Source organism: Pseudopodoces humilis, chromosome 8 (genome assembly GCF_049639895.1).
Source record: "Pseudopodoces humilis isolate 2021_Gansu_Grassland_sample_001 chromosome 8, ASM4963989v1, whole genome shotgun sequence".
Taxonomy (NCBI): domain Eukaryota; kingdom Metazoa; phylum Chordata; class Aves; order Passeriformes; family Paridae; genus Pseudopodoces; species Pseudopodoces humilis.
In genome coordinates this window covers 26,726,710-26,754,527 of record NC_142207.1, presented here as the reverse complement: position 1 = coordinate 26,754,527, position 27,818 = coordinate 26,726,710, and the positions used below count along the sequence as shown (strand labels likewise).

The following is a 27,818-nucleotide window of genomic DNA, read 5'->3' as shown; positions in this document are numbered from 1 at the left end:
CACCATATATGGAGATGGCTTTTGTCTAGTTCAGCAGAAAAACTTTAGATTTTAGGCCTTTTGAAGAGCAGCTCCAGCTGCAATGCTAGCATACCGCAACATGAAAGTTGCTCGTTTATATCAAGGGAATAGCAACACGCAGTTTTCAGGAACAAGGCCTTACGCAATATTTACTTAAGATTATACAACGGGAAGCATGCAACTTTCACACAGCTGTAATTATGCTCACTGTGAACGAACAAATTGAGACATGAGCCATACAAGGGGTTACGGCTAAACTCCCGCTAAAACACGTACCCACACTGACCGCAGACCTTTAACCTCACCGAAAACCCTGCTAGCCAACACAGCCTTTCTGTCTGTCCCCACACCAGCAGTGGGACAAAAACACGGCCTCACAAACCGAACCCACGCTGAACTCGGGACCGCGCCGCCGCCACCGGAGTGGCCGAGGGAGGTGCCGGGAAGGCCGCAGGCCCTGTCCCGCCTCCAATCCGGTGGGAGCTGGGCGGTTCTGTTTGCTCGGCCCCGACTTCTGTGTCCAGGGGTACAGCGGAAACAAAACTAAAACCAACATCCTGCAGGGCAGCTTGTGGGCCGGTACCGCCCCGCCTCCGCCCTGCTCCAAACGCCGGACCAGGCTGCGGTAGAGACTTCCCCGACGTGTCTGGGTGCGTTATACCTTCCTCCCCTCCTTTCCCTCCCACTTCTCACCCTGAGCATCGTCCCGTGCTCCGGGGTCGGGTGCCCGTCCCTGTTCACGGGGAGCGGCGTCCCGCAGAGCCGCAGCGTCCGGCGCAAGCGGGGCCTGAGCTCGACCTTGGCTCCTGACCGAACCGAAACCGAGTGAGATTTAAAACGACGTACTTAGGAAGATGACTGGAAATCTGCATAAACCACGTTTAGTAGTTGAGGATTTTTTGGTTGTTTTTTGTTGTTTTTTGTTTGTTTGTTTGTTTTGTTTTAATTAGGAGGACTGGGATGTTAAAACAAATGACTGTGGCCCATACTGGTTTATATCAGCAGAGTTATTCAAGTATATTCGAGTATATTCAAGCGTAGTAAGGAATGCGATGGTTCCTGCGGAAATTCCTTGGTTTCCTGCGTACGTTGTGCAAGTCCTGTTAGAGGGCGTGAGGCAGTGAGGAAATAGGGAAATTTGAAAGCTATGGAGCATGCTGTATAACTTTAAAAAATGCCAGATGGGCCTGGCTCCAAGTGCAGGCGTTCCCCCATCTCCGTCTCTTCGAACAGTGCAGAGCAGAGCAAGCACAAAGCACAGGCGGTGCCGCCTTCTGTTCTCTCCTTCCAGCACGGGGCCTTCCACACGAGTTCGTCTTGTGGAAGAAACAGAATTTATCAAATCAGAACGACGCCCGCTGGTGTCATATCCTGGTTTTGTTGCTGCAAAGATGATTGTTAAAGATTCAAGATACAAAATGCCAGCAAGGAGTTAACTGGAGCCTTGTGCATCTTTGTATAAAATTTTAGTATGTTATTTCCTGCTCCTTTGAAAGTATGTAAAAAAACCAAACAAAAGCCTAATTAGATATTCTCATGAACACGAAAATTATTGAGGCAGCTTTATCTATGATGACTATGAACTTCTTTTATTTTGTCTTAGCAGATAAGCTGATTTTTCTCTCCTCTTTGTAGAGAATTTACATTCAATAAGTCATCTTGTTACAAAGCCCAGATAATCAAAAGCTAGGCTGCTGGGTTTATGTTGTGATTGCTTTTTTATTTCAACTTCTGCAGCTATGATAATTGTATCTGTGATGTTTGAAAAAGTCATCATCAGATGGAGGAGTGGAACGTGATGTCCTTAATCTCTTATGATGGAGTGGATCAGGCTAAGATTTTCACACACGGAATGTATCAGGATTGCCCTGGTCCTGTGACATTCCTGCATCAAAATACAGGCACATGGCTTTAGGATGAAAAGTTACAAACTGTTTCTGTTTATACTAAAAAATCACTTCCCCTTGCTCTTACTCATTCCCTATGCAGTGCCCAATGAATGTATATGCACAGCTGGTTTTCCTTTTATTTAGAGCATTTCTGGTTCACTGCAGTCATACAGAAGAATTACCCTTGGTCCTTTTCTTTGGTTTTCCCCTCCCCATAATATTAGGAAGTAGGCCCCTCACAGTAATTTGTGATCTTGGTATTTGTCCAACAGAGAATGAGTTGATGTAATCACTGGGAAATCCTGGATGGAAATCAGTGTGTGCTGGATCTGGATCAGTGATTTGGCAGTGGTCAAATGCTGGTTTCCCAGTCTTCTTAGGAACAGATTTACATAGATAAGTAGTAAGATAATTTCAACACTGAGAGTATAATTAGCAATTTTTTTATAGTGGGCATGTGATGTACCATATATAGGGAAATTCATGAAAGGAGATGATTCATATGTGTGTTTTAAAGGCAGATTATTTCTAAGTTAACATACAAATAGTAATTTTGCGTGCCTGAAATTCCAACTCAGTAGGAAGTTCCTCCCTAACACATACCCCCCCTCTATTTTTTTAACTAGTTTTAAAAGATTAGATAAAAATCAACTGGAATAGTTAAAACGTTTTTCTGGTATTTCCAAAAATGACGAAAAGCTGTTCAGTTCCTGTTTCGCTTTAGAGTTAACTTTGAGTTCTTTTGAAAGTCCCAGCTGAATGTACCTGAGAGATACTTTCATATGAAGGTGCTTTGTGCCTCCCCCTTCTTGACTGCATTATGTCATGAGAACAGTGTCATTCTGTAGAATTCTCACAAGTGTTTGACACTAGATTGAAAACAAGTTAGCAATAAATATGCTTTTCTTCTGATAGAAAACTTTCTGAAACACATTACAGTACATGAGGGGTTCTTCTGTTTTAGATGAATTTAGATGAATTTACCTGCTTAATTATGGACACAACATGCAACATTTTTGACTGGAACTCCAGAACGTGTAACAAAAGGATGAAAATCTTAGTAAGATTTTACTCTGTAAAAAAAATCTTACTCAGGTGCTAGAATCTTTTGGTATATTAGGCTTTGAAGTTGAATTGGTGTTTGCTTTCCAGTGTGGTTTAAATAAAATCCTGCAGTATAGTGATCAAAATTCTGTGGAAGGGCTAAGATTTGTCTTTAGGTTTGCTCATCTGCTGTTTCTCCATGTATGTAATGGAGATCGGAGGAGGTTAGATAGAATTTCCATAGTTGGTGACAGTGGAAATTGAGCACAGCACCCTACTGATTTTGTTAATCACAGGGCTGGGGGTTTTTCTAGATTTGAATTTTTTTATTCCACTTTCCAGTATAATGGTACATGAACGTTTAATGAAAAAAAAGGTGGTCTGTGGCTTATCTATACCTTCAGAATTTACCAATTTGCATATTTAAGGTTGGAGTATTTTCTTTGAGTGGCTTTTCAATCTCTTTGAGCATGGAGAGTGTGTGTGGAAAATCCTTTTAACCCCAGACTGGAATCACTTTAAATGATGTTAATAATAAGAAAATCCACACAGTCCTGAATTTATAAATCGTTAGTGTTTTAAAAATTACATGTTACATTGTTGCTCGGAAGAGGGCAGAGCTTTCAGAAATACTTAATCTACCACCCACCAGCAAGCTGATGACTTTTGTTTCACTTCCTATGGAATATACAGACTCATATGAAGGTAATTTACTCTAAAAGGAGCTTGCATTTCTTTCTGATTAAAATGACCTTCCAAATACTTTTAGTTTTGTAATGAACGACTGGGAGAGTCCCTTGAATAAAGGAGGTCTGTAGCATGTGTTGGAGTGTTAATTGAAATACTTCAGATAGGAGAGTTAACTGTGAACTTGTGCAGCAGATCACTGATTTATTGCCTTTTAATTCTCTCCCACAGAACTGCCCTTGTAAAAATGCACCTAGTTAAGAATGAACACAAGAGAAGTGCTGTGGTAGACACAGGCTTCATGCCATGTTGCTTTCCAGTTTAAAAACCAATAGACTGGCAATTTTAAAGGAAAAGCAACAAAGTGATGACCAGGTGCCAAGTTCCAGCTTTCCTTATTCATCAGATTCAAGAAGAATTGGATAAAGAAGAAGAAGAGATGATGGTTTTCCTGTGCCGAGATCTTGCTCCTGATTTGGCCACTGCTGATCTTAAAGAGATCTTGGTGGCTTTGAATGAGAGAGAAAAACTGACTCCTCTTGGCTTGTCTGAGCTGTTGTACAGAGTTAAGAGGTTTGACTTGCTGAGGAGGATCCTGAACACTGAGAAAGCATCAGTGGAAGCTCACCTTGCCAGGAGTCTCAGACTTATCCCTGATTACAGGTAATGTATCTATTTCAGATTTTAAAGCTATGCTATTTTGTTCAAAATAAGTGGGTTTTTTTTTCCTTCTGTTTGGAGGGGGGCAGTATGGGCGAGTTGTTTTTTTTATTAATTTTTTTAATACTTCACAGATTCAGAGAATATTTATTGAAGGTAGAAGAAAAGCAGAAAAGGACATTATATCTAGAGTTATAGTTAAAAGAATATGTCAAGTTTAGTCCCTGAATTAAATTTTAGTAGTTTGTTACTAGTCATGGCATTAGAAACATCTGTATTTAAGGAGTTTGTGAATGAAGCCAGTGATGTTTGTAGAGTTCTAGATTAGCAGCTAAAAATGAGACTTTAAAGGAATATAATCGGTTAGAGATATTTTCTTTTCTACTTTGCTTTGGGCACATAGCTATGTGGTATAGCATTTCTCAAGGGACCTCTCTATTACTCATTTTACTCTATTAGTTTTGAGGGGCTTAAATGAAGAAATTCCAGTTATTTTCTTTGAGGGACTTAGAAAGAAATCCATGTACTCATAAGGAAGATTTTCCTGTATTAAATTCTTACTAAAATAAATACCCTGTAACTAATAGGTAAAAAAGTTAAGGATGTGTTCTGTTCTCTCATTTCATCTCTATTAAACAATAAGGAAACTTCTGTTTTCCTAACACTGTTACACTATTATGCTGTCAGTCTGAAAAACACAGGTGTAGATTAGCAAGAGTAGATATTTTATTTATTGGATCTTGAACCAGTATAGGTTTTTTGCCTGTTTATTAGTTAGAAATGGTAGATTAAGACTGGAACATGGGGAGAAGTTGAGTAGTTGGGAAAGGGAGGAATCTTGCTGCAAGCTAATCCTTTAAAAATATCTCAACTTTATTTTAGGGTATTAATGGTAGAGATAAATGAAAATCTGGAAAAAGATGAAGTGGGTTCTCTTGGTTTTCTACTCAGAGATTATGCACCTCGTATGAAAATGGCAAAAGATAAGGTATGTTTTCCTGATGGCATTCTGTGGAGCAAAGAGACATTAAAGTAAAAAAATAAGTAGCTAGACAGCAAAGGAAAGAAGACAGTACTGCAAGGATTATTGAGGCAGGAGTATATGAACATTAGGAAGCAGAGAAGAAGTTGTGGCTTCTATTTCATTTTGTTAATTTTTAATTCAAGGAAAGAAGCCTGGAAAACTAGTAAAAAAGTAATGGAAAACTAGTAAAAAAGTAAGAGGGAACAGTGCATGTTATAATGTGTGGTGGTTGAATGAACTTCATGAACAGAAGACATTTTAAAGTCTTCAGTATTTCTGACCTGAAAGTTCAGATAAGTGATCTCAAACCAATAACCATTTGAACTGTGTATTGAATTACAAGGTCACTTTTTGTTAGTGCTGTGCTTCACTCAAAAAAGAACAGATATATTGTAATTATGTCTTTATACCTTTGCATGCTGAATATTTATCTCAATTGCATTCTGAATATTGTTGTATTTTTCTGAATTTGCATTCTGAATATTGTATTAAGTGCTTTGAGAAAGCAGAAATTCAGTAGAGAGGATTCAGAAACCTTGACCACTGTGCAGAGAAGACTTAAGATTTGTCTTCTTCCTTTGAGTTTTTTTCCCTTTTTTATCTTCAGTCAGAGGAGAGAGGCACTGAAAATTTCCCAGAGCTTTTCTTGCCTCTTGCTTTGTGGCATGTGAGGTGTCATTCCCAGTAGCTGGCTTTGTAGCAAAAACAAAATGCAAAACTGTTTCCTCAAAAATTTAAGATTGATTTTTAAGAATATCACTCTGTAGTTGCTGTTATTCCTGTGATAATATCAAGGATTCATATGTCTCTCAGATAATTTTCTTAGAAGGTGTAATGTCTCTAATTGTTTATACAGCCTTTATGACCTTTCCATGGTATTTTCTGGGTTGCTTTGTTACTTCTAGTGGAGAAAAAATATTAATGTGTTTGAGTTTATGTTGCTATTCTAGAGTTTTCTAGCTCTTATCATTGACCTGGAAAAGCTAAATTTGGTGGCTCCCAATCAACTGGATTTGATAGAAAACTGTTTTCGAAGTATTCACAGGATAGACTTGATTAGGAAGATTCAGAAGTACAAGCATGAAGGTAAGATGCTCTTTTTGCACTGGTTACTCTTGATAGCAGCAATCAGATGTGCTGAAGATAAAACTGACTTAAAAATAAGGGCATTTGCATTCCTCATAGATTTAGATTTTTAAAACCATTGAAATATCATGGTGTATTTGTGTTTCTGTTAAATTTGCAGCTTCAGTGTCCTCCATTCATTCTCAGCCAGTATATGTAAATGCTCATCAGGCCTCTCTCCCTAATCTCAATCTGATTGATCCTCCTTATCATTCAGGGGTAAGTATACAAGAAGTGAAACAAATCCTTTATTTCTAAATATTGCCAGACTTTAAAAGGAGATCCATCTTTCAGAACCTGAGGAATGAGAGATTGCTAGTGACTAAAATATTGCTTGGTTTATTTCTGTTATTCCTGTTACTTGCTGAGTTAGGATTTGATTTAAATCTTCTGACTGAGAAAGATGCCCTTTCAAGGACTTGTGTGAATTTTTTCCTATTAGTTGAACATATAAAATCTGTATCTTGAAAGTCTTTCTGTACTACACTGTGGAGTGAAAATTTTGCTTTGACTGTTCTTTGCAAAAAATATTCTTCTTGTTTATACCTCTGGACCTTTCAGGGAAAGTAGCTTTTAATTTTTGAAGCTGAAAATTACAGCTTTTTTAAGAAGAGTTTTTCAGGGGTTTTTTTGTGGCTTGTTTTAAACTCAGTTTAAGAAGATATCTCAGTATCTGAAAAGTCATCAAATCCTATTGCATGCAGTATTCTTTATATTTGGGTTAGCTCTGATACTGTATTAGGATGACCTTTCTTGAAGTCTTTCACCTTGCTAAATTTGTTTTTATGAGTTCAGTAAACACATAAACACATGCAGCTCCCTTCTGCTGTATAGGAATCAAAGCTCACATCTTTAGAGGTTTTTCCTTGCTGTCCATGACAAGCAGGTGATTTTTTTTTTGAGGAGGAGGAGGAGGAACAGTTGGGTGTTTATTTGTCTATGATCTGGGTAGGTTTTTTTTTTTTTAATTTGTTATGTTGTAATTCTATTTAGCTGATAGAAATGAATCTAAAATATCCTTTTATTGAAGAAGAAATACTAGATGTTTTGTTTTAGAACACATTTGTTAGTTCTTGAAGGAGAATAGGAAAATTACGCCTTTTTCTTAATTTTAGATTCAGAATGAGAACACAGAAAGATTACAAAATGGATCAAGTCTTACTCTGGGTAAGAGCATTTTATCTAAGTTTTGATAAGCCAGAAGAGCCAAATGATGAATTTCGTTACATCGAAAGGACTGTTGTTTGATAGTTGTGCTCCTGGCTAATCCTGTTAATAACATCAGGAGCAGAGAGTGCTTCATACCTCTCAGAACTGAGCCTGGCCTTACTGTTTTGTCTTGTATTTGCTTTGCTTGTGCTGCCACATCTTAAAACATTCTTAAAAATTGTAAGCTACTGTCAAATCTTCCTAACAGAATAAATACTTTATTAGTAAAACCATGGATTAGATTGACTAGCCAGCTCTGGAGGCCTGTGTAGTGCAATTCTGCCCATTAATTCTGGACTAGAAAGTTTTTGTGTCAGCTCAGCAGTGAACTCCCCACCAGGGCTGCCAGGAAGTTGTGCATTGAATACCAGGTTCTTTCCATACGTACTGTGTTTTCTCTGGAAACACCAAATACCTCTCAAATATGGTGATTTTTAAAATTAGTTGGCTGAATTCTTTTAGTGTAGAAGACATTCTTTGTTTCTTCTAGTCCTAAGCAATGTAGAATGAAATCCACATAACATTTTAGAGGTGAATAATTTAGGGATTTTGAAATGTTAGTAGCACACATAGAAACTAAGAGGTGCTGATGGGTGAGAACTTTGCTGAGGTAGATACATTCTTCTTTATAACTGCTCTGGTGACAAAAAAATATCACTTGTTCTTAAATACTGAGATTACTTCTGTATGTTTTAACTGCAGCAGAACCAGTTCACATGTCCATTCAGGAGTCGGGATCAGTGCCACATAAGGTATGTGCTTGTGTATATGTATGCATGTAAATAAATGTAACCTCTGTGAGTATTTACCTTAGATTTCTTTGTGTTTCATTTTGAAATTTCCTTGAGTTGTGTGCAGACAGAACAATGGGTATGTCCTCAGCCATAAACAGATTCTGTGAATTATTTTTGCAGAATATATTTTAAATATAAAATATTTGCATCTACTCTGCAAGCAGCAGTGTGCAAAATGCATGTATATATGATATGCACACAGAACTTGTACATTTATAAGTGTAGGCCAAGTTAAACTTTGGTTCAGACCAGTGAACAGTTTGGGTTCAGACCTCTTGCCACATGCATTAGAAATCACAGAGCTTCTTTGCACACAGTAAATTTTGTTCTTGATTCCCTCCTCACACCTTGCTCTCCAGGCAGAAGACAGACATGCTTTGGGTATTAATGATAAGAATGGCCAGCTGCTATTTTCACTAGTTCTCCTGTAGGTCAGGAGCCAACCTGTAACAAATTGATTTACTTCAAACAATTCTCTTCAGAGGGGAGAGGAATTGTGATAGAGTCATTATGGATTATTTAGGAATAAGGAGGTTGTTCCACTAAATAAAGAAATAAATTTTCTGATGAGCAATGGTTGCTTGCACACCCGAAGAACACAAAAGTTCTCTACATTTATTGTGTTGGCAGTATGAAGCTTGTACAGTTTTAGTCTCTGTTTAAGAATCTTTATGGTAGTGAGATTGCATAACACAAGGACACAAAAACAAAACCTGTACTAGAAATAGAGGGAAAAGACTCATTAGTCCATATCTCCTGATTTTTTGTTGTGTAGATTACAACCCAGTAGATAGATTTCTGTTAGCTACTTGATGAAAAACAACAGAATGTTATTTAATAGATCTGACATAAAATTTGAGAAAATAATGCGGTCTAAAAGTTGAGGAAAAGATGTATTAACTTTATAATTGTCCTTTCACATTTTTCAGATGTCTGATGATTCTTACAGAATGCAAAGTCAACCTTTAGGAATCTGCCTGATAATAGATTGTATTGGCAATGACACTGGTAAGTCTTGGGAATTTGAAGTCCTTTAACATGTTAATCTTGGATAATTAGAACAGTTTAGTATAAATAATATAATGTACATTTACCGGCCAGGTTAGTGTAGTGATGTCCAAGTCATTTAAACTACCAATTCTAGTAAGACTTCTAAAGCAAAGAGTTGGACGGGCCAACATCAGGTTAAAGCCAACTGTCCTAATTATTGGAGACATCATTTGATTTTTTTGGTGCAGAATCTCTGAATGAAAAAACTTGGAAGAGGATAGACTGAATTTTGGGAGGGACAAAAAGGATATTCAGCAACCAACAGAAAAATTAGGCTTACAGCAGTCATACAGTCATACAGCAGCTTACTGGCAGAGATGGTAGCGTTTCCCACCAGTTAACAAAACCAAACCTGTTGTGGATTTGAACTGCAATCATATTGGACACCAGAGATTTTGAATAGCCATGAGGTCCTTCATTAATAATGCACCTGGGCTTCTGTCATATCTTGCACAGTTAAGCTAAAGTGTCAGCCCAGTGAAACTGAAAGTGTTACCACAGCTGTCAGTGTAGTCACTGCCACGGTTGAAATGTGGGGGTTTCCCGATTGCCTTTGTAGAATCCTGGAATTAGATCTTTGCACAGTCAAAAATACCCCTCAGTCTCTAATTGCTGTAACACATGAGGCTAAAGATAAAAATGAAAGCAGTATTTGCAGTCACTTCTGTAATAGGCTGGGAGATGTGGGGGAAGGAGAGGTATTCTGGGCATGTCTTTTGGTTTTCTCAAATACAATGGTCCAGCAGATGAACTAACTTTGAATCGATGATGTAGTTGAAGGGCAGTGGTAGTGGAGCTCACACACAGAAAGTCTGTATCTCAGATGTTTAAAGTCACCAGAGCATGGTCAGCATTTAACATGATGGAAGGCAAAACTCACACTGAAATACACAATGGTGTTAGTGAGATTTGGAAGAGATTTGGAGGAGGCATTGCTTAAAGGAGTTTGCTAGAAAGGGCAGAATAGTTGTGCCACACTATTCTGGAGTCTGAAGAAAAATAAGAGGGCAAGGAATACATTAGAAGTTGTATCTGTGGCATCCACTAGAGTCTGTAGTTGTCCCAAGATTTAATCTCAGGAAGGCGAACGAGTAATAGATACTGTAGGATCAAGAATTACAACATTCTATTCTATAATGCCCAGTGTAAACACCATGAATTTATCAAATGCTGATAAAATTCAAACTGAAATGCATTTTGCTGTTTTGTAAATAGCTGCTTTTGACTTTTCCATTTGGATATCAATCAGTTTTAATCTTTACATTATAAACAATGAGGGGAGAAAAGGCTAGTGTTTTATGTAGAATGGAGATGCTAAAATGTCCGTGGAGATTTGCTGGGAGATGGCTAGTGTTGAAGAAATAGGTAGTTTCTGATCTCAGGCTGTGGTGTGTCTTGCCTTAAAGTATCCAAGACTTACTATGTACAATTTCTGATTAATTGTTAGCCAAGGTGTCAGCTCTAAGTTTTTGAGTTGGTTTTTTAAACTATGACAGTTAGTGTGTGTGGGGACTATGGTGACACCAGGTTTTGTATTTGTGCATGTATGTGCATGTGCCAGTGAGATCAGGACATTACAGGAAAAGCATTCTCACTGCTGTAATTCTCATTTTGTACATGTACTGCTACCCCCTGACTGAGGGAGGGCTTCAGCAAGTGTGTAACTGCTAGACCGTAGTGATACTGAATTTTGAGAGCATGCTTTATTGCATAAAATAAGGGAGCTTTATATTTCTATTCTCAAATTAAAAAATGTCTGGACAGTTTTTGAATTATTTTACAAAATTTAATAAAACCAGCAGAACTGGAATGCAACTATAGTTCTTTTCTATCACCTTACTATAGTGTAGAGTTTGTATCTACCCTTTCTTTTGCTGAGGAAAGTTATGAGTTCTGTTTCCTGCGTTCACTGTGGGCTTTTTGGGGAGAACAGAGTGGTAGCATAGCTGCTTTGCTGCCATTACCTCTGAAATAGCCCCTGCTAATTAGGACTTGTTAAATTTTTGAAGTCAAAGACAGCTATGTGTAAGCTTCCTATGTGTGTAAGGGATTTTACATAAACATGGCACTTGATAATTCTTTTCCTAACAGAAGCTGTGCATGAGCAGTGTATATGTGCTTTACATTAAAGACACAATGCTGCAGCTGGAAGTCATAATAGTAGCTTGTGGTTCTCTGAACATGTAATACCCGTGGTTTTAACCATCATGTGTCTGGTTTCAGTCCCATGTTAAGAAACATCCAAAGTAGTTATTCAGGTCTTAACACATTTTCCTGAAGCACAGGTTAACACAGTAAGAGTTAAGTCTTAGGGTTTGGCTACCTACAATTTTAATTTCTAGTTTGATTGAAAGCATTCATTATTAAGCTTTATTTTTTTGCCTGAAAATGCCATTCTGTCCCAGTTAAGACTCCAGTGTCCATTCTTCAGCTGGAGCTTATCACTTAAAATTTTAGGTAGAAGAAGGGACTGCAGCAGGTTCATTTTTGACCGATGAAAGAGAACCTCTGTGTTTCTTATGCAGTTCTGTGTATCTATAATAACCACTCAGAATAATTCTGAAAAACTAAAGGGTGAAACAGACTTCCTATGCTGTCCAGATCACTCTTTATTATTTCAAGTGTGTTTTTTCTTGCCTTGTATTTTAAGTCTTAGGAACCTGGAGTACTGGCTCCAAAGGAAAGCTTGTGTCTGTGAATTCAAAACAGATAACAGTGTCTCTGCTGTCATGAAACATGTAACTCACAGGAAAGAAAACATGCATATAGCACTATAAGTATGTAATGTACTGTGATCAACACCAAATACTCCTGATTTTTTAATTATTGTGATAAACTACTTAGTTTCAATAGCAGAACACTATAAGTACTGCAATTCAGTATAGTGAGATTGAGCTTCGGTGTGCCTTGGTTTAATTGCATCTTGCTTCTTTCAGATGTGTTGGAAGAGACCTTCAGAGGCTTAGGCTATGACGTTCATTGTCACAGATATTTAAATATGAACTCCATGAATCAAACGTTGCTTGAAGTTGCAAGGTGGCAGAAGCACAGAAATTGTGACAGCTTCGTTTGTGTATTGGTCAGCCGTGGAAACTCTCAGAGCATCTTCTGTACAGACCCCACCTTTTCTGGATTCCCTTTGGAACAAATAAAGAAATACTTTACAGCAGACTCATGTCCTGGACTCCTGGGAAAACCGAAGCTTTTTTTTATTCAGAGCTACGTTGTGCCAGAAAATGAGCAAGAATGTACCAGTCTGTTGGAAGTTGATGGGAAGGGTGAGAATATCAGTGCTAAAGTCTCTATCCCCCACGCAGCAGACATCTTTTGGAGTCATTGCAAGGTAGATGTGTCTACATTAGAACAATCCCCAGCTTCATCCTCCTATTATTTGCATTGTCTGGCTGAACTACTCCGTAATCCATATAAAAGGTAAACTAAAATAAGAGGAAAGAAATAACCCTTTTTCTGTGATAGCTTATTGTCATGGAGAATAAGAAACCTCAAGTTTCATCCCATCTGGTCCTAAAATGTATTTTCTTGCAGTGTCATAGGCTAAAAGACAAGTATCGTCACACAATTGCATATAAAGGTAGCCTCAACTAGGAGTGAATTTTCTGATTTTGAAGAGTAAAATTAAAGTGTGTTATGGCATTGGGGTTTGCAGAGTGAGAAGGGAAGAACCTGCCCTGGATAATGTATGTCAGTGCTTTAGATAGGATTGGAAATCCTGCTTCTCCCAGATAAACAGGCTGCTGTTAAATTGAGGATTGCCATGTACCATTAAGTAAAGCTGTGCTTGCAAGTATAAATGGTCAGTGCTTAAGTTCAGGACAAAGGCAGTAGAGAGGGAAGGATTTTCTACTTTATACTTTCTATAAATTTAATTGCTCACAGAGGCAATTGATTGCCAATATGTAATCTTGAACTTAAGCTGACAGAAAACTTGTCTATTTAAAGAGATCAAAAGAAATCTGTGCAAAAATCAGATACATTTGGATATATAACTTACCAACAAAGGTTTTATTTATACAGCTGATCTACAAGGGAACTGTTATTCAAGGTAGTTGCAGTGCTAACATTTAGTACCTTTTTACAAACCCTAAAGGCTTGTAATGAAATCACAGATCATCATGTCAGTGTAATTTATATCACAGCAATGATTTAGGTCATAAGTGTTTGTCTCAAAATGCGTGTACAGCTTTGTGTTTTAGAGATCTTGCCTCTGCAGTAAGACTGAAATTGCAAACTTTCTCCATGCTGTGTTTGAAGTTATCTTCTCTCTTGTGAATTCTTAAATGGTGTCTTCCTTCATTCTCTAATGGAACACTTTTGCTTTTGTTGCTGCAGGAAACTCTGTCTATTGGCTATCCATATGGAACTGAACAAAAAAGTTTATGATTGGAATATGACCACTGACCCAGGCCAACAATACTCACTGCTACTCCAGCACACACTGAGGAAGAAACTTTTTTTTCTCACTTAACTGCTGTTAGAAAGTACATATCTGAAACAGTTAACAATGGAAACATTTGCAGTGATGCAAACAGTTTAATGCATACTTTTACTTTATGCATTGTTACTTCATGTGTATCTAAAGTGCCTGTTGTTTCCAAACACAGGAATTTTACAAGCATTTTAGTGTGCTAGGACACTAGATTTTATATTTTAATATAGTAGTCTCTGACTCCATTCTCATTGGATGAGAATGGTAACTGTTGTATAGCAGTGCAGCATATCTTGCTATTGAGTACAACAGGTAAACAGAGTGGAAAGGTATATAAACTGTATAGCTGATGGGTGTTCCAAGAAAAAATGGAAGTGCTTTTATTATTTTGGTGGTGGTTTTTAACATACCTCATAGCATTTAAACAAATACAAGCCAGCCCAAACCACTGAAACACACTGAATTACTTTCCCTCTCACCTAATAGTGGCATATGTCTCAGAAAAGCATTCATACCCAGTAATACCAGATCTTTGCTAACATGTTCTGACTTGCATGCCTCTCTAGATTGGCAAAACAGAAGGGAGAGACATTTGATCTTCTCAATAATCTGGATTCCATCTGATTGCTCCATTAAAGATTGCATCATTAGCACTGTCCACAGCACACAGGGATTCTATATTAACAAATGAGACAATCTGCTGTGCTTTGGGCCAAGTATTTTCTGCTGATGCAAAAATGAGTCTGCATGTGACAGGACATTACAGTAATCTGCCATACAGTTAAAAATATGTGAGATTTTGGCAGATGTCTTGTGGAAGCTGAAATATGATTCACACTTGTTGTACCAGGCATAGTTGTAAAAAGATATTTTAAAGTATTTGAATGTAAATGTAGTATGTAGCAGCCATGAACCTTTAAGACTGAAACACCCCACCCTCACTCCTTTTGCTTATGAAAAAGAATATGCCTCTATTAATTAATTTTTTCCCAAGTGCTCTTGTGAAAAAAGAAAAGGGAAAATTGTCCTAAATACAAAATTTTTTCTCCAATATAGCAGTTGCCTAACATGAAAAATGCAGCTAACCTACTTGTATAACAATATAACCTGGATGGCTTGCATTGAAGTTTATTGTCACCAAACTTAGTGACAATAAAGTAGGCCACTTGTAAATGTTTTATTTTTACTCCTGATATAGTCTCCTATAAAAATCAAAACCAGTCAAAGCCCTGGTGTACCTTGCTTGGTTTCTGGTTAAGTTTTTAATGGAAAAAGAGGAGGATACAAAATGACAGATACAGAATCTTAGAAGTTGCTTCTGGTGGCTGGAAAATTAACTACATGGTGAAACAAATGTTTACTGTGGTTGCAGAAGTAAGTTATCATTTCAAGTTACATATATCTAAGTAATGTTAATTTATGTGATCTTCACAGATTAACTTCACTTTCCCATTTCCCTTACTAGCTTTTGCATTTGACAAGCACTTCTGCTACCCTATAGACAACCAAAAGCAGGGAGAATGGAACCAAGAGGAGGCAGATGAGGAAAAGAAATGTGGAAATTTTAAGCAGGAACAAGAAGGGCAATGGTAGGGAGCATCAAGAGAAGAACAAGTAGGAGAGAGACAATTTGGAGGAGAAATACTAATATTGGAAGGAGAAGAAAACAGGAAAAAGGAAGTGAGAATTATAGTGGCTATCCTTACAGACTAATGATGTGGTGAGTTGGTTGATGTTTTGTGGATTGATTGGTTGGGGGGTTTTGAGTGATGCTAAATGCACCTATTTACTTAAAATATTAGCAGTAGAATATATTCTGCTTTTGCAGTTTTGTGACAAGTTTGGTTTGAGGGTTAAGGAGTATATATGTTCTTTGCCTTACTGCAAGACACAGTAAGTCCATGTTCTTTTCATTAAGAAATGATGCAGGAATGCTGTTTTGGAAACCAGAGGCTCATGTAATTAACTCTCTAAGTGGAAAAGGAAAGGACTCTTGTTGTGTATGGCTGCTTGTTGGAAGTGGTTATAACCCTCTAGAATGTTGGGGACAGACATGTATTGTGCAGCATTCATAGGTGTCTGTGATTTTTCACTCTGGTCCTCAGTAGATTCTTAAACCATAGGCATACACAATCTGTAATCATACATCTAAGCAGTATTTATTGCCTTGACACCTCTTTCAAGAGTGGTATTTGGGTAGGCTGATTCCCTCTATCTGCTGCTTCAGGAGTATTTATCCAGGACTTTTTTTGATGGCAGCTGTCTGTCACTTCTCCCATAGCTTACAGAATCATAGACTCACAGTATGTGCTGAATTAGAAGGGATCCATCAGGATCATCTAATCCAACTCCTGGCCCTGCCCAGGACACCCCAAGAATCCCACCATGTGCCTGAGAGTGTTTTCCAAAAGCTTCTTGAGCTCTGTCAGGCTTGGTGCTGGGACCACTTCCCGGGGGAGCCTGTTCCAGTGCCCAGCCACCCTCTGGGTGAAGAACCTCTTCCTAAAATCTAACCTAACCCTCCCCTGACAGTTTCATTCCTCTTGTCAGAGGAATGAAAGGAAATGAGTCTTGTCAGAGGTCACCAAAGATAAGAAGTTGATACCTGTGCCACTCTGCTTCCCCTCATGAGGATGCTGAAGATTGCAATGAGGTCACCCCTCAGTCTCCTCCAGGATGAACAAACCAAGTGACCTCAGCCCCTCCTCAAGGCATCCCCTCCAAAACCCTTACCAGGTTTCTTGTCCCTCCATACACACAGTGGGGACTGTCTCTTCTTGCTGTAGCACACGCATAAAATTTGAGTCTAGAAATGGATGCAGGGTATGGACTGCATCAAATTGTCCCTGTATTGCAGACAGTGAAGTGATTTAAGGTTAAACGATCCTTTAGCCGAAAGAAAAGCAGGAAGAGAATTTTGGACCCATCATGAGTTTAGGGTGTTAGCACAGGAACACAGAGTGTCATTCTGGTGAAATTTCATGCTCTTGGACTGCCAAAATGTCTAGTTTTCAGAACCTACTATTGAAGGAGATAAAACAAGTTACACTGCTTCTGCATTGTCAGAGCTTGAAATAAAGCTGTCAGAGTCACTGCTCTGGCACTTTAAATTACAGTTTTGGTTTCTGATAACTGGAAAAAAAATTCTTGTAGTTCTGTATGTGTTCTATATATGGGAGAGGGAAAAAAGAATTGGCAGAATATGGGAGATGCCTTTAAGTGGCTGGGAAGGTGTACTCGTGAGACAAGAGATTCATTTAATACCAGACTTACATTGCATGGTTTCACCTATGCTGATGTGGCTGAGCCATAAATTGAGTTTACTTTGCACTGTTACATATTTGTGTATTACAGTGGCTGCTAACTCATTATCCAAAAAAGAAGTTATGTTCAAGGGGAAGTTACTGTGCTAGCACTTGTAGATGGAGCATGTTGTATGGCTGATCTCCCCTTTCAGCTCTGCATAAGGAGGAACAGGGTCCTGCTACAGATACATGAGTCAGAGAAGCTTTTTATGGGAGTTTCTGAGAATTCTTTTCTGCTCTCCAGAGTTCTAAGTTTCTGACATGCAGAATGGTATTGCTGAGCAGAGGCTGCCATCCGTGTGGATGATTTACGTTCCATTTAAATTAAATCTCTTGTACTGAATTACTTGACAGCTTTTCTGTGGCTGGTTTAAAGAATGTCTATATTTCAGCTTCTGTATTAGAAACAATAAGACACTTTAATTAGATACAAATGCTGGATTTCAAGCTGATATTCTGAATAAAATTTCTGTATTGATTGTCCCTGTCTCCCTCTACACCATAGAATAACACTGAAATTCTTGGCTTGTTTATCCTGCAGACCTCTATAACTTGTTCAAATTGGCTGTGAAGTTTACAGCTCTATAAAAATGAGCTGGCTTAATAAAGGACGGCAAGCCTTATAGTTTCAGCAGGTAACACGGCTGCTCTTGGTGTGTTGGACAGCAACTTTTGGCATGAGCAAGGAGATGCTTCCCATCCTGTCTCCGGGGATACAGGTGACCCCGGAGATGCAGAAGGCACTGAGCAGAGTCTGCTCATCTTCCTTCTCTTCTCTTTATTGCAGCGGACACACAGACCCACAGATAAATGGTATTGCAGCCCTCTCCCACAAGCACTGCTCTTCAGGCTTCCTTCCAGTGGGGAAACAAAATTTAAAATAATGTGCCTAAAATGTTTGAGGCCTTTTTGCGATGTAACTTGCTTTAAAACGGCTTGGCAGCAAAAGCGAGGCGATTTACGGGCCACGTCTTACACTTCGTACCCGAGGCTCTGCCCGAAGTTTTTTCCCGGAACCCTGGCAGCGCTCCCCGAACTCGCGGGCCCTGCGGCCGAGGGCGGGCGGGCTCCGGCCGGGACAGGGCGGTGCCGCTGCTCGTGGCCGGAGCCCTCACGGGCAGCCGAGCCCCGCTCCCCGGACGTGCCCCGGCTCCTCGCTCGCATCCACCTGATCTCCCATTCCGCCCTGCCGCTGGCGCCGCCCCCTCGCCGCCTGCCCGCGGCACTCGGCCGCCTCTCCCGCCCGCGGCAAGCCGCGAAAGGGACCGCGAAAGGAGCAGCGAGCCGCCGCCCTGGGATCGGGACTGGAGTTCGTGCGAGAGGTACCAAAGCGCGGGGCTGAAACGGAGAGGGAACGAAGCCCGTGTCCAGATCCCGAACTTCCGCTCGCTTTTTGAGTGGCTGCTCCCGGCTGCCCGCGCGGCCTCCGCGATGGAGCCCGCGGGCTGAGCTTGCGGCGTCTGCGGGCGCTCCGCCGCTTCGCATTATACTTAAACCCTAGGGGCAGTGCTCCGGTCAGTAACACTTTAAAGAAAAAGAAAAGGTAGTCTCACGGTCCTTATACTGCTTGTTCCGTACGATTTTCCTTCTCCGAGGCGATATCTGAAAGCATACATCAGAGATGCGGATTCGTAAGTTTTCTGTGTCGGTGCCCTGCCAGGTCCAGCTGCGGAGGTGCGGGTGAGGCGCGCCAAGCCTGGGCAGCGAGCACATCCTGCACTGATTGCGCTCCCTCATGTAGGAACCTTTGCTTCCAGCTGCTCCAAACAAAAGATTGAAGACCTACCAGATAGAAGGCACTGACGCACCCTCTTACCTATTTAACCTTTCACAGGCAGCATAGAACTGCCTAGGCTACATCGAAGAAGTTGGTGTAGTGGAAGGTTGATAAGTGTCTATTAAACCTCAGTAAGATTGAGTTTCTCATGCAGAGCCTACTTAGACTGAGCATCGAGTGCTATTACATTTTAACTGGCATTCACTTGTAAGAGAGGCTTAAAAGGGTTTTTCTATACCAAATGTCAAATACAACCTGGAAGCAAGTTACAGCTGGGAGTGGATGGAAATTCCACAGCTTCAGCTTGGGTGTCAGCCTTCTTAACACTCTCCTGCTACAGCCAGAGAACAAGAAGCACTTGGACTGCAGATCAAGGAATATACATGAACCACTGTGCTGTCTCCATTAATAGTTACTGCAGGTGCTCTTCCCAGTTAAAATGGAGAGAAGCAAAGACTGAAAGTGGAAGATGTTTGAAAGAAAAGAAAATTCAGACCTTGAGGTTGTCTAGCACAGTTTTTTGCTCAGAGCAGGGCTAACTTCAATTATAGACTGGGTTGTTCGGAGCTTCTGCCAAATCTGGTCTGTTTTGTAATCTTGTGTTTAGAAAAGGAAGTAAATTTCACATTTATTTAAAACCTTTATTTATTAAAAGGTAGTTTAGGGCTTCCGAACAGTCATTGAGTAAAATTTTAGTAGAGGATTGCTGTATTGAAGATTCGAGTGTTACTAGTATTTGCTTTCTGCTTTCAGGCAGAGACTGTTGGTTCCAGCAACATGGAGAATGATGTCAGCTTTAAGTTCCATCAGCAGCTTTTATTTATTAGTGAAAATCTGGTGACTGAAGATGTAGCAGCTTTAAAATTTCTCTGTACTGACTTGCTCCACCTCAGGCAGCTAGAAGGTGTGAAGTCAGCAGCAGACATCTTCAAACTTCTTATGGCTCAAGACTATCTGAATGCAGAAGACACTTTCCTACTAGCTGAACTCTTATACAGAATTAAATGTCACTTCTTGCTCGAGACACTTGGTTACACCAAGGAGAAAGTACAAGAACATCTGCGTGAGAAGGGAAGAGTATCTCCATACAGGTAAGCTTGCAGTGGAATTCTCTTCCCTCCATTACTGCTATCTATGCCATAGTGTTTTCCATTTTTAAATTCTTAGATTGCCTTTGTTTTTTATACCATCTTCTGTTCCACTGTTACCTCACTGCATCTCTGTTACAGGCAGATGCTGTATGAATTGTCAGAGAACATCACCAATGAGATGTTGAATGAAATCATATTCCTCCTGCATCTTCCAAAGCGATGGATAATTCTTGTACGTGAGGAGTGAGCCAATGTGTATATGGTGGGAAGAGGGAAGGCGGGAAATGGGAGGAAAAGCATGAGAAGTGTTTGGCAGAATAGAGCATAATATGCAACTAGGCTGGTTGTCTTCATAGGGATAGCAAGAAGGAAGTTGTTGACAGGCAAGAGTAGAATTTGGTCCCTCCAGCCAAGGTTGGTCACTGACAGTTCACTGTCTAGCATCACATTGTAAAATGGTGACAAAGCTTTGCCCTGCTTGTGCCGTATGCAAGGGAGATTTGTGTCCATATGTCATTGATACTGTTTCACAGCAATGAAGCTTTCTTGAAGCCTCAAGTCATTAATATAGTTTGGGTGAATCTATTTAAACAAGACCATACTAAATAAAAATACAACCAGTGACTTTCCATGAAGCAGCATTTCTGCTTTAACAGTGATATAAAATTGACTGGTCCCTGCTGGTAGGGAGCAAAGCAGATAATAATGTGATTGTTTGCAGCAGGGCTTGATTTCTAAGGAAGTTTTGATTTCTAAGGAGCAATAATTATATTTTATTCTCTCCTTTTGACTGTCAGTCTGCTTTGGATTTGCTGACTTTATTGGAAAAGCAGGGCCTTTTAACTAAAGACAATGTACAGATACTGGAGAATGTCTGTATGAAAGTTTCACCTGATCTCCTGAAGACAATAGACTGCTACAAAAAGGCAAAAGGTGAGAAATTCATAGTCTAGCAGTACGTTTTCTAAAATGCAGGAAGCACTAGATGGGCCTGGGCAACTGAACTTAAGGTTACATGTGTGTTTTGCTGGAACAGGAGCTAGGGTGGCATCAATCTGGCATAACAATTCCTAGTTTGCATTATTTCCTGGCTGAATCCCTGAAATACAGAGACATACTGGAATACCTGAGGCCACACAGGGCAGCTCAGCACACAGAGAACAGGCTGGAAAACTGAAAATCTGCTTAAAGTTATGTCCCACTTCTCCAATTCCTCACTGATAGTATTGAGATGATGACAACTGCCCTGTAAAAGGCACTTTGTGATCTGTGCATGTGCATTGCATAAAGTCAGTTGCCTGCTAATAGGCTGGCAAGACAAACTCTGTGTGCATGTGTGTCTGATACATGGTATGAGCGTACAGATGATTTCTGGTTTTATATTTAAAAAATGAGATTTATCAGTGATTCAGGAGGAAAAAAAAAAATGAAAGCTTCAGTAGGAAGAATGCAGATTCTTCTTAAATACAGGTAATTTGTAAGCTAATTTCCAGATGAAAAATTAATTTGAATGTCTTGGGTAGAATCCGTCCTTGTGCCATGGTATTTTTATTTTGCAATATTGATACAAATAGAAGCCTTGCCTTTGTCACAAAAATAAATAGAATAAAAATAATCAGAAAATGTTCAGATCAGATCCGTTGAACATGACCATGCTATATTGTATGGAACAATTATTCCTTTCAGCGAAACAGTACTTCAAATACAAAAAGTGATGTATTGTAGCTAAACTGCTTTTTGCTGCATCTACAAATGCTGGATTTATCTTCATAAATATCTATGTTGGGGTTTTTTCTAGATGACAAGGCAGCTAATTTTACACGATGCTTCTCTGAACTAAACCTGGAGCTGCGTGGAGAATTCAACAATGTAGAAAATGGATCCAAGGTTTGAGACAATCTCTTAAATCCTTCTTGAATATCTGAGGGTGTGAGGTTTTCATCCTCTCTCAAATGACATTTATCATGCAAGGACTTGAGAGATATCTCTCTGTCTCATAAAGTTTCTTGACTTGACTGATAAATTGGAATGTTTCAAAGAATATTTTAACCTCGGAGGCCAGATATATAGCAATGTTGAAAGATGTGTTGTAGACAGAATGGCCTATTATTCACACATCAGTGGATGTGCCTATCTTCCTGATAAAGGCAAAACATTTTGCATTTGTCTAATTTGTGCATTTTGGACATGGCAGTAGAACGTGCAAGACACAGGGACAAATGGAGCTCCACAGTTCTCACTTTTTGAATCTGGCTTAGAAAAGGCCTCAGGACATCTTGAAACTAGAAGTCATAAGGGATAACATACAAAGCCCATGTTAGAATGATTAAAAGGAGGCAAGAGTTTTTAGTAAACTATTGCAGAGGTCTTGGTACATGAAAAAAGATCTCTTTTGTGAGATCCGTTCTTAGAGGCCTTATATGCACTCTTTAACCACAGCCGTGTAACCATTCAGTTCTCCCTCTGGCCTTTTCTTTGTGATGGCCATGGCTATTGAAGGAGCAAGTTGCTCCATTTGTTTATAGATATTGAATTTCTTGAAATTCTATGCGGTAACATCTTTTCATCTTTTGACAAAAGCTGTCAGGAACTTGGAGTGCTGCCTTCATTTTGTCCTACTAAAATGCACAAAAGGAGTGCTCTAGTGAGCAGGTAGAGACTCCAGATGATGGAATTTTTTTATTTCAACTAAGTTTGGACTTAAATACATGGTACTTGAAGTTTTGGTACCTTTCAGCTTTAAAAATGTTCTTTTTTTAACAGTGGAAGGTAATTTTAAATCTTAACCAAAAAACTAGTGTGGTAGTTTTATGCACTTCTGAGATTTCTGTTCTGCTTGCATCCTTTACCACTGGATCAGTATGAATTACCTACTCCAGATATTCATTACTGTTCTCAAAAAAACCCAATTCAGGTTAGAATTCTTAACATCCTATAGTTTCACTATGATCCCTCTGCCATGAAGCTAAAATACTGTTTTGACATTGAAAACAGTTGGGGTCTTCTGTCCCCGTCACTGACTCAGATTGCAGAGTTTGGTTGCTGAATCCTGCCTTTTGCATACAGATGAGAGCACAAATGCTAAACCCTTCTTCTGCAGTTTAAAAGGGTGGTGACAGTGTGCTTGGAGTTTCACTGATGTTTTTTCACACAAGGAGGCACCACTGAGTTCTAGATGTTCAAAAATAGCCCACAGTCTTAGATGCCTCTAACGCCAGTTTTGAGACATGTTAAGGAAATACAAGTAAGTTGAATAAATTCATTGAAACTGTAAGCTTTTTTCTTCTCTTTTCTACAGACCATGGCAAGCTACAAAATGGATGGGCCACACAGAGGATTTTGTCTCATTATTAATAATGTTAACTTCATTAATTCTCAGAGAAAAGGTTCTTGCAAAGATGCTGGTAAGTTACAGAAGTGAGATTTTTGGAGATTAGTCTCTCTGTTTCCCCAGCTGAGTTGATTATGTAGTATTGCCCTATATTTTATTGTCTATGGTTATTTAATATTCAAAAATAGTAAAATGTTTGATATGTATTAAATTATGTCATTTGTGTATCCTGGGGAAGGAGAGGTTAGAGGATGAATAACCACAGGGTTTTTCAGTTGGATTATTCCTGAATAATTTTAAGAATCACTTTTTACTTATCTTTTATCTACAGCTATAATAAAGAACTAAAATTAAACTAAAATAAACTATCATCCCATCTAATATAATGCAAAATTACATAACTAAGCAACTCTGTGCATGCTTCTTACTTTGTTCTGTTTTCTCTATTTACCTCTTATGAATGGAACTCTTAATAGTCAAAACTGCAACTGGAAAATAATGATGCGAGGAAGGTTTTGAAAGCTCTTATCCGAAACTGGGGAAGGGCAGATTCTTTGTGTTTTCAAGTGTCATTGGTGTGTTCACTTACAACAATAATGTATGCGCTATTTTCTGAAGGTTGTCTAGAAAAATCCAGGAACTGTGTTTGAGCTGATGCCATCTTTTTTTTATTACAGTTAACCTTTAGTTGGTACTAGTATGAGGATGAATCTGCAGTAGTGTCAAGGAGTAAAATCTTTCCCTCTCCAAGATCAGCTTGCATGGTGACTTCATAAAATGCTTTTCTCTTGCCTCAAATTTTCCTTTTATCATTAATTTATTTACAGAGCAACTGGAGAGAGTATTCACATGGCTTGGTCTGGATGTGAGGACTTACACAGATCTAACATCTGGGGATATTAAAAATCTCATGGAAACTTGGCAGCATGTGCAAGATCACAAAGACAGGAACTGCTTTATATGTTGTATTCTATCTCATGGAAAGTCAGGAGCAATCTACGGGACAGATGAGAAACTTGTGTCAATCCGCATGCTTACGTCCCACTTCAGTGCCAAACAATGTCCCCAGCTGGCTGCAAAACCCAAACTCTTCTTTATCCAAGCATGCCAGGGTGACAGTATACAGCGTCCTGTCTATGTTGATACTGATGAACCAACTCCTGACTCATCTTCCATGCAAGAGAGAGTTTCTCTTTATGAAAGTATTCCCGAAGATGCTGATTTCCTCCTAGGCATGGCCACAGTTGACGGATGTGCGGCTTTCCGTCACATTGAAGAGGGTGCTTGGTATATTCAGGCACTCTGCAGCAAGCTACAGTTGTTGGTACCAAGGTAAATACTTGACTTAGTGCTCTGATTAAATTTTTCTTCTCCAAAGGTAGTTCATCTAGGAACACTTACCCATGTTCTAAGGTGGATGGAATTACTTAAAGTGATGATTTTACACTGATAAATTTACATTAACTCTGTGAATACTATACATGTAATATGTAGAATGTGAAGTTTATTGTGAAAAAACACTCAAAATCTCACATCTGTAATCTTTAAGACAACACAGTTTCTTGAGTGATAGGTAAAAATATTTTATTCCATTATTTTTCTTTATTGGTTGAATTAAGCAAGACAGCAAGAACAGGTCTTTTGTTTTTAATATGGCTCAAATGAGGACAAAAGAGAAATTTGGAGAAAAGTATGTGTTTTCTTTTCTGTGTGTTAAATGTTCATACTCTGTCTTCTAGCTGATCAGGGAGAAGTTTAATGGATTGCCATATGCTCACTAATAACTAATATTTTTTTTTTCCTCGCTCTTCTTCTGGCTGTAGGGGTGAAGATATTTTGACGATTCTAACACAAGTTAATGAAGATGTGGCCAAACGTGATAGCCCTTCAGGGATGAAGAAGCAAATGCCCCAACCAGCATATACCTTAAGAAGAAAATTTATATTCCCAATACCTATGGCCCCTCCTCCTTCACAGCAATATCGAGGCTTTTAAAACACATCATTTTATCATCTCATTTAAATGCAGTACATCACACTACCTGTTTTAAGACAGTTATCCAAAACCCTGAGGATGTTTGCTTTGATGCAAGGCCTCATAAATTTTTTATCAAACAAACTGCGAAACTGGAGGAGACACAATTAAAACAATCCATGTGCCAGCTATTTACATCATCTATATATTCAGAGTTATCAGTGTTGGAAGAACCACACTTCTGTCATGTTAAACATTTTTGCACCTGCACAGGCTGCAGATACAAAAGGTTTTTCCTGGCAGCATAGGGATTGCATGTAAGCTTCCATATTTAAACCAGGATTATTAATGGTCTGGTTTAGACTCATCATGTTTTATTTTGCAGGCTAGCAATTCTAAATACTTTTTCTAAATCCACTATGTTCGTAGAGAGAAAAAAGTGAGAATGAAGAGACAAAACCTTAAGTAGTAAGGAAAAGGACCAATCTCTAATGAAAATTACATTTAACTTAAAAAAGAACCGATTGCCAGCTGAAACCAGCAATTTGTTCCACAGTGCACACTGATACCCTCAAATGGCTGACATAAGCTTCATGTACAATGAAGTTTTTCAAAACTGAGTAAAGCCAAAATGCTGCTTATTATTCTCTCTGTGAAACCTTGTGAACTGTTATTTCCCCATCACTTCTGAGAAGACTTAGGGTTGAAGATTTGCATGCTATGAAATAGAGCAGTCAGATTAATTTTGTTAAGCATTACATTTTTTAATTATCATTTGTTGGTTTAGGATCAAAAATGCAGCCAATTCGAGAAGGTTTCTATCAACTAAGCTGCTGGCAGAATTTTGTGAGTTAACTGAAATAGTGCCATGTTGTTTTGTTACGAGCACTTGTTATGTATGCCTGTGTCTTTCCTGTTTGTTACTGCATTAAAGTCATACTTTTTAAGAGCTTCGTGAAATAAAAATTTTGTATTGGGGTAAGGGTTTATCCTTGTTTCTGACTGATTCCTGCACTTTGTTGGGCTGCATGAATCAGTGAGGTTTTAACTGCTTCAGGGTTTAAGCTGAAGTGAAACTTTATCAAAATACTCATTGTTATATATGATTAGCAATGCCGTAAGGTGAAGATAGGAAAGAGTACTGTCTGGTGCTCTCAGGTGCAATTTCTAGCTTGCACTGATTTTAGGAGGGGTGTTTTGCATTATACAGAGCATTGAAATGCAGCCAGTTTTCCAAAACATGATGGTCCCTTTATGATAATGAAGTGGTACTTGTGTGAATCATTTAAGTCTTCCAAATTAGCATGGCTGCCACACTTGAAGTCGCATTTATGCCACAGATAAGGAAAGTGTTTCATCCTTTGGTGGAATATATAACATTGGGATGGAATTGTGATGTTTCTGGTTTGCAGTTACTGTTCAGACCTGATGCACTCATTTTGTATGTTTAGGAAACTAATTTTTATCACTATGGAGTAACCATTGACTTTGTTTTGCAGGATCTTGTTTTCATTTTTAGTTTGGTAGACAGGGAATGTCATCATGCTCTCTTGCTTTCTCTGTAGAGACTTCTGCCTGGGTAATTTCCAGTGAAATCATAGGTAGGTAAAGGCAGTCAGAAGAGTCCGAGTTCACCGAGCCTTGAGTTTCGTGGGGGGAGGGTTCCACACTTGTGAAGTGTAAAAGGCTGGTAAAGTCTCCCTTGCTCATAAGGAGTTTGTTTAAACAAAGTTTATGCTATCCTGATTTGGACTGTTTAGTGTGAGTATTTCACTTGTGTGTCGAGGGCTGTGTTTATGTGGCTGCACAGTTTATCTGGGTGCATGCAGTGGTACTTGTCAGCACCAGCCCAAGAGCTGCACAGGCTGGAACTGGAAGTGCAGCTGCCATCCACCCAGTTGGGGAATTCTGTGTCATCTCCTGCAGGGTGTTGTGAGATGGAAATTTGAAACCCTTGGTGTGGGGAGACTGGGTTGGTTTTGTACAACTTAGGTATTTATCACTCCTTGCTGCCCACACTCTACACCTTTCCTGTAACTCTAGTGATACAGAGCTGTGCCAGAAAGAAAACCTGAAAATAAACAAATGTGGTTGGCTGCTGTTGATGCTTACTGATAGCATACAGAGCCATGCATGTGTGCACTCTCCACCTAAAGAATTAAGGAAGGGTTGTGTCTTGTGCAGCCCCTGTATAGACAGATTTAAGTGGAACTAGTATAAACACTCTTCTGGGGAAGTTGCTGTCTTGGCAAGATCGTGATGTTGAAGTGGTTCCTGGTATCCTGTCACTCCTGTCATTTTTGTGCAGGAGCTGTGTATCCCACCTTGTGCCAGTGCAGGTGACAGTCGCTACAGTTGCTGAGCAGGTAGGAGCCGCAGCAGATTTCTTC

The 27,818-nt window shown here is 39.2% G+C and overlaps 2 protein-coding genes across 8 annotated transcripts; both read left to right on the top strand.

The window, feature by feature from the left end:
- The first annotated feature begins 365 nt into the window (after positions 1-365).
- Positions 366-17,734, top strand: CFLAR (CASP8 and FADD like apoptosis regulator). Of its 3 annotated transcripts, none has more exons than XR_001331268.2 (11): positions 366-671; positions 3,873-4,304; positions 5,184-5,289; positions 6,276-6,411; positions 6,572-6,669; positions 7,566-7,617; positions 8,362-8,411; positions 9,383-9,461; positions 12,440-12,935; positions 13,854-15,324; positions 15,416-17,734. XR_001331268.2 is itself a non-coding variant. In XM_088058735.1 (11 exons), exons 2-10 carry the CDS (start codon positions 4,009-4,011, stop codon positions 13,987-13,989), a joined length of 1,449 nt encoding a protein of 482 aa, XP_087914861.1. In that variant the 5' UTR covers positions 366-671; positions 3,873-4,008; the 3' UTR covers positions 13,990-14,002; positions 15,416-17,734. The 3 variants fall into 3 exon arrangements, 2 of the variants coding, with proteins under 2 accessions (XP_087914861.1, XP_005519962.2); XM_088058735.1 differs by having other exon boundaries at positions 13,854-14,002; XM_005519905.3 differs by having other exon boundaries at positions 13,854-17,734.
- LOC102103849 (caspase-10) lies at positions 15,535-26,377 on the top strand. 5 transcript variants are annotated; one of them, XM_088058731.1, is made up of 9 exons: positions 15,589-15,670; positions 17,797-18,577; positions 19,786-20,123; positions 20,262-20,355; positions 20,921-21,056; positions 21,922-22,010; positions 23,422-23,527; positions 24,282-24,786; positions 25,278-26,377. In XM_088058731.1, the coding sequence occupies exons 3-9, from the start codon at positions 19,810-19,812 to the stop codon at positions 25,447-25,449; spliced, it is 1,416 nt and encodes a 471-aa protein (XP_087914857.1). In that variant the 5' UTR covers positions 15,589-15,670; positions 17,797-18,577; positions 19,786-19,809; the 3' UTR covers positions 25,450-26,377. The 5 variants fall into 5 exon arrangements, with proteins under 5 accessions (XP_005519961.2, XP_087914857.1, XP_087914860.1 ...); XM_005519904.3 differs by lacking the exon at positions 17,797-18,577 and having other exon boundaries at positions 15,535-15,670; XM_088058734.1 differs by lacking the exons at positions 15,589-15,670; positions 17,797-18,577 and adding an exon at positions 18,594-18,886.
- Positions 26,378-27,818: the final 1,441 nt, after the last annotated feature.

Coding starts and splice junctions, on each gene's coding strand:
- CFLAR (XM_088058735.1), top strand. CDS start 4,009: ATGACCAGGTGCCAAGTTCCAGCTTTCCTTATTCATCAGATTCAAGAA. Junction 7,618..8,361: donor TGGATCAAGTCTTACTCTGG/GTAAGAGCATTT, acceptor TTTTAACTGCAG/CAGAACCAGTTCACATGTCC. Junction 9,462..12,439: donor TTGTATTGGCAATGACACTG/GTAAGTCTTGGG, acceptor TGCTTCTTTCAG/ATGTGTTGGAAGAGACCTTC.
- LOC102103849 (XM_088058730.1), top strand. CDS start 19,502: ATGTTTGAAAGAAAAGAAAATTCAGACCTTGAG. Junction 20,124..20,261: donor GGAAGAGTATCTCCATACAG/GTAAGCTTGCAG, acceptor TCTCTGTTACAG/GCAGATGCTGTATGAATTGT. Junction 20,356..20,920: donor CAAAGCGATGGATAATTCTT/GTACGTGAGGAG, acceptor TTTGACTGTCAG/TCTGCTTTGGATTTGCTGAC.